The sequence below is a fragment of the Oncorhynchus mykiss genome, chromosome 16 (genome assembly GCF_057628025.1).
Source record: "Oncorhynchus mykiss isolate SJ-2025 chromosome 16, ASM5762802v1, whole genome shotgun sequence".
In the NCBI taxonomy this organism is placed as follows: Eukaryota; Metazoa; Chordata; class Actinopteri; order Salmoniformes; family Salmonidae; genus Oncorhynchus; species Oncorhynchus mykiss.
The window spans coordinates 81,658,928-81,665,000 of NC_143037.1; the positions used below are offsets into that span (position 1 = coordinate 81,658,928).

The following is a 6,073-nucleotide window of genomic DNA, read 5'->3' on the forward strand; positions in this document are numbered from 1 at the left end:
AACCACACCTTCTCCACTATGCAATCCGGTTTCTGATTTGGTAACGGGTGCACCTCAGCCATGCTCAAGTTACTAACCGATATCATAACTGCCATCGATAAAAGACAGTACTGTGCAGCTGTCTTCACCGACCTGGGCAAGACTTTCGACTCTGTCAATCACCGTATCATTATCGGCAGACTCAACAGCCTTGGTTTCTCAAATGACTGCCTCGCCTGGTTCACCAACTACTTCTCAAACAGAGTTCATTGTGTCAAATCTCAGGGCCTGTTGTCCGGACCTCTGGCAGTCTCTATGGGGGTACCACAGGGTTCAATTCTCAGGCCGACTCTTTTCTCTGTATATATCAATGATGTTGCTCTTTCTGCGGGTGATTCCCTGATCCACCTCTACGCAGACGACACCAGTCTCTATACATCTGGCTCTTTATTGGACACTGTGTTAATTAAAACCTCTTAAGGATCAGACCCCTGTGTTCATTTTTCACCAAACATCACATATCCAAATACTACAGGGTGTAGACTAGTCTATGGTTAGTATCTTAATTTACAGACTGTAGACTAGTCTATGGTTAGTAAAACAGACTGTAGACTAGTCTATGGTTAGTAATACAGACTGTAGACTAGTCTATGGTTAGTAAGACAGGCTGTAGACTAGTCTATGGTTAGTAAAACAGGCTGTAGACTAGTCTATGGTTAGTAATACAGGCTGTAGACTAGTCTATGGTTAGTAATACAGGCTGTAGACTAGTCTATGGTTAGTAATACAGACTGTAGACTAGTCTATGGTTAGTAAAACAGACTGTAAACTAGTCTATGGTTAGTAAAACATGTATGGTAGGGTTTAGAGTTAACACTAGGTACTAATTATATATAGTAGGGGTTATGGTTTGAGTTAACACTAGGTACACATTCTGTATGGTAGGGGATATTGTTAGAGTTAGGGTTATGGGGATAAAGATGCACAAACACACTCACTCTGTCATCACTAATAAACACACTCTGTCACCAGGGGAGGCTTGCAAGCCGAGAACACCATCCCAACCGTGAAGCATGGGGGTGGCAGCATCATGTTGTGCGGGGTGCTTTGCTGCAGGAGGGACAGGTGCACTTCACAAAATGGATGGCTTTATGAGGTAGGAAAATTATGTGTATATATTGAAGCAACATCTCAAGACATCAGTCAGGAAGTTAAAGCTTGGTCGCAAATGGGTCTTCCAAATGGACAATGACCCCAAACATACTTCCAAAGTTGTGGCAAAATGGTTTTAAGAAAACAAAGTCAAGGTATTGGAGTGGCCAATGGGGGGTGATTAGTGTCGGTGGCGGCTCCGGTGCAGGTCGTAGCCCCCCGCCCAGACCCCGGATCCGGCCATGGCGCCGGCTGAACGCCGTGCCTGGACTGGGCACCGGCACAGAGGAAGGCTCCGGCCTTGGAGCGGGACAGGACACCGTGCCTGGACTGGCCACAGGCGCAAGGGGAAGCTCCTGCCATGGAGCTGGACTGGACGCCGTGCCTGGACTGGGCATCGGCGCAGAGGAGAGCTCCTGCCCTGGATCGGGACTTTGGACCGTCGCAGGAGGTTCTGGACTGTGGACCGTCGCAGGAGGTTGTGCACTGTGGACCGTCGCAGGAGGCTCCTGGACTGTGGACCGTCGCAGGAGGTTCCGGACTGTGGACCGTCGCAGGAGGTTCCGGGCTGTGGACCGTCGCAAGAGGTTCCGGGCTGTGGACCGTCGCAAGAGGTTCCGGGCTGTGGACCGTCGCAAGAGGTTCCGGGCTGTGGACCGTCGCAAGAGGTTCCGGGCTGTGGACCGTCGCAAGAGGTTCCGGGCTGTGGACCGTCGCAAGAGGTTCCGGGCTGTGGACCGTCGCAAGAGGTTCCGGGCTGTGGACCGTCGCAGGAGGTTCCGGGCTGTGGACCGTCGCAGGAGGTTCCGGGCTGTGGACCGTCGCAAGAGGTTCCGGGCTGTGGACCGTCGCAAGAGGTTCCGGGCTGTGGACCGTCGCAAGAGGTTCCGGGCTGTGGACCGTCGCAAGAGGTTCCGGGCTGTGGACCGTCGCAAGAGGTTCCGGGCTGTGGACCGTCGCAAGAGGTTATCGGGCTGTGGACCGTCGCAGGAGGTTCCGGGCTGTGGACCGTCGCAGGAGGTTCCGGGCTGTGGACCGTCGCAGGAAGTTCCGGGCTGTGGACCGTCGCAGGAGGTTCCGGACTGTGGACCGTCGCAGGAGGTTCCGGACTGTGAACCGTCGCCGGAAGCTCTGAAATGGGAATTGTCGCCGGAAGCTCTGGACTGGGAATCGTCGCCGGAAGCTCTGGAATGGGAACCGTTGCCGGAAGCTCTGGACTATGACCCGTCACCGGAAGCTCTGGACTGTGAATGCGCACTGGAGGCCTAATGCGTGGAGCAGGTGCAGGACGTACTGGACTGAGGAGGTGCACTGGAGGCCTGGTGCATGGAGCCGGCACAGGTGGTACCGGACTAGTGACACACACCTTGGGGCGAGAGCGGGGAGCAGGCACAGGACATACCAGACTGGGGACACGTACTTCAGGCGAGTGCGAGGAGGAGACACAGGACGCACCGGACTGGGGAGGCGCTTGGAGGCAAGAAGCGTGGAGCCAGCCCAAGTTGCACCAGACTGCTAACCAGATCCTCTGGTCGGATGTTGAGCAGAACACACTTGCACAACATCTCTCTCATCTCTCTCTCTCCCAACTTCCCCATTGCCTCCCTGACAGTCTCTGGCTCTTCAGGGCAGGTGCAGGGAGCAGGCACAGTATGCACCGGGCTGGGGAGGTGCACTGGTTGCCTGGTGCGTGGAGCTGGCACAGATGGTACCGGGCTGAGAAGGTGCTCTTCAGCGCGCCAGCGCTGCAGCATATTCCTTGCCATAACCCCTCTCCGGTATCTCTCATTAAATTCCTCTATCGACTCACACAGGCTCTGGCACTCTCCTCTGCTCGACCGCTAACTCCGCCGACCACCCCTCATGCCCCTCCCCAAAAGAATATTGGGGTTGTCCTTGGGCTTTCTGTGGATGCGAACCCTGGCGTCATCGCTGTCCTCCATTTCTTCCTTCCGTCTGCTGCCAAGGAAGGGTTTCGCATCCTTTCATGTCCTCCCAAGTCCAAAACTTCCTCACCTCATGTTCACGCTGCTTGGTCCTTTGTTGGTGGGATATTCTGTCACGAACATGAGGAGAGACGGACCAAGGCGCAGCGGATGTTGATTTCCACATATTTATTATAAAGTGAAACTTAGCAAAACAAAACAATAAATCAAATAAACTAACAACGAAACGTGACGATGTGATGCACAAAACACAAAATAATATCCCACAAATGCAGGTGGGGAAACAACCTACCTAAATATGATCCCCAATCAGAGGCAACGATAAACAGCTGCCTCTAATTGGGAACCATATTAGCACCCACATAGAAATATCTATACTAGATCACCCCCTAGTCATGCCCTGACCTACTACACCATAGAGAACTAAGGGCTCTCTATGGTCAGGGCGTGACACTCACCCAATGTGAGACGGAACCGCTATAATTCTTTTATTTTTAGACCTTATGGCCAGAACCACCTAGCCATCAGAAGCTAACCCGCTAATTAGCTACAAGCTATTTAATCATTGTTAGCCACTGCTAGCGGCCTTTACCTTCTGCACAGATATCAGCCCTTTTTTTAGCCTGGATAATACTCGCCAGCCTACCAGTATCGGACTGTTTCTCCACTACAACGTTGGATTCCTGCCGTAAACCCTGGACCATTACTCTTGATCTTCAACGCTAGCTAGCACCCACCGAGTTCCCAGCACCGAAGCTATCCCCGAGGCCAACCTCCCGGCCTACTCAGTTGTTCACCTGGACTCCACCCAAACACGGCTAGAATCCACTACTCCACCGGATCCTTAACGTAAGAGGATCACCACTGCTACCAAGTGGCTATAGTGGCTAACGCCTCTGCCCCGAAGCTAGCATCAGTTAGCTGCGAGCCCGGCCTATCTCCCAGCTAGCAAACTAAATTACTACAACTAAAATATCTCTTTTGCCATCTGGCTTGGATTCTTTGTCGGCACGGCGCCCCGCCGCACCACTGCAACTGGTCTGCCGACGAATACTCCATCTGATGTGCCTTGAACCGGCCTCCGTCGGATGTTGGAGCAGACACTTCTACTATCCCCGGGCTACTAACTTTAAACGCCTGCTAGCGTGGTAGCGACTACTCCGCGGCTTCCCTGTTCCATCTATTGCCGCCTCCTGGACCCTATGATCACTTGGCTACATAGCTGATGCCTGCTGGACTGTCCATTAATTACGGTACTCCATTCTGTTTATTTCTTGTTTATCTGTCGGCCCCAGCCGCAAACTCAGGCTCTGTGTGTAGTTAGCCAAACCTCTCTGCCCATTCATCGCCATTTTACCTGTTGTTGTTGTTTTAGCTGATTAGCTGTTGTTGTCTTACCCATTGTTGTAAACCCAGGCCCTGCATGTCCCCAGGCACCCTCATTTGTTGACTTATGTGATCAAAAAAGCCTTGGTTTCATGCATGTTAACATCAGAAGCCTCCTCCCTAAGTTTGTTTTACTCACTGCTTTAGCACACTCCGCCAATCCTGATGTCCTTGCCGTGTCTGAATCCTGGCTTAGGAAGGCCACCAAAAATGTGGAGATTTCCATACCCAACTACAACATTTTCCGTCAAGATAGAACTGCCAAAGGGGGAGGTGTTGCAATCTTCTGCAGAGAGAGCCTGCAAAGTTCTGTCATACTTTCCAGGTCTATACCCAAACAGTTTGAAACTTCTAATTAAAAAAATTAATCTCTCCAGAAATAAGTCTCTCACTGTTGCCGCCTGCTATTGACCCCCCTCCACTCCCAGCTGTGCCCTGGACACCATATGTGAATTGATCACCCCCCATCTAGGTTCCGAGTTTGTTCTGTTAGGTGACCTAAACTGGGATATGCTTAACACCCCGGCAGTCCTACAATCTAAGCTAGATGCCCTCAATCTCACACAAATCATCAAGGAACCCACCAGGTACAACCCTAAATCCGTAAATATGGGTACCCTCATAGACATTATCCTGACCAACTTGCCCTCCAAATACACCTCTGCTGTTTTCAATCAGGATCTCAGCGATCACTGCCTCATTGCTTGTATCTGCTATGGGTTCGCGGTCAAACGACCACCCCTCATCACTGTCAAACGCTCCCTAAAACACTTCTGCCAGCAGGCCTTTCTAATCGACCTGGCACGGGTATCCTGGAAGGATATTGACCTCATCCCGTCAGCCGAGGATGCCTGGTCGTTCTTTAAAATTAATTTCATCACCATCTTAGATAAGCATGCCCCTTTCAAAAAATGTAGAACTAAGAATAGATATAGCCCTTGGTTCAATCCAGACCTGAATGCCCTTGACCAGCACAAAAACATCCTGTGGCGGACTGCAATAGCATCGAATAGTCCCCGCGATATGCAACTGTTGAGGGAAGTCAGGAACCAATAGACGCAGTCAGTCAGGAAAGCAAAGGCTAGCTTTTTCAAGCAGAAATTTGCAACCTGTAGCTCTAACTCCAAAAAGGTTTGGGAGAACAAGAGCACCACCTCCCAGCTGCCCACTGCACTGAGGCTAGGTAACACGGTCACCACCGATAAATCCATGATAATCGAAAATTTCAATAAGCATTTCTCAACGGCTGGCCATTCTTTCCTCCTAGCTACTACAACCTCGGACAACAGCTCCGGACAATAGACTATGGCTGGGATTCACAGGATTCAATCCAATCTCAGGTTATGTTCAGGGTATACAATGAATATGTTAGCTACTTTGGAAATTGTCTAAGCCGCGGTGCCTAAAACGGATGAATCCCAGCCAAACCCAACAGAAACATGACAGCAGATACAACGTTCCTAAAAACGTTGCCTTGGAGTAGGGGCTTACAAGTATGGCATGACTGTCTTCTGTTAGTGTGTGTGTGTGTGTGTGTGTGTGTGTGTGTGTGTGTGTGTGTGTGTGTGTGTGTCAGGGACAGGTCTGCCTCCAGAAGAGTCCTTTTTAGG

General features: G+C 51.1%; 1 protein-coding gene across 1 annotated transcript; it reads right to left on the reverse strand.

Annotated features, from left to right (window-relative positions):
• Positions 1-217: 217 nt before the first annotated feature.
• On the reverse strand, positions 218-2,695 carry LOC149977356 (uncharacterized; the record flags this gene model as incomplete). The annotated part of the gene is made up of 1 exon (XM_090204105.1): positions 218-2,695. A coding segment is annotated over one exon (1,383 nt), but the record flags the coding sequence as incomplete, so codon positions are not given.
• Between the last annotated feature and the right edge of the window lie 3,378 nt (positions 2,696-6,073).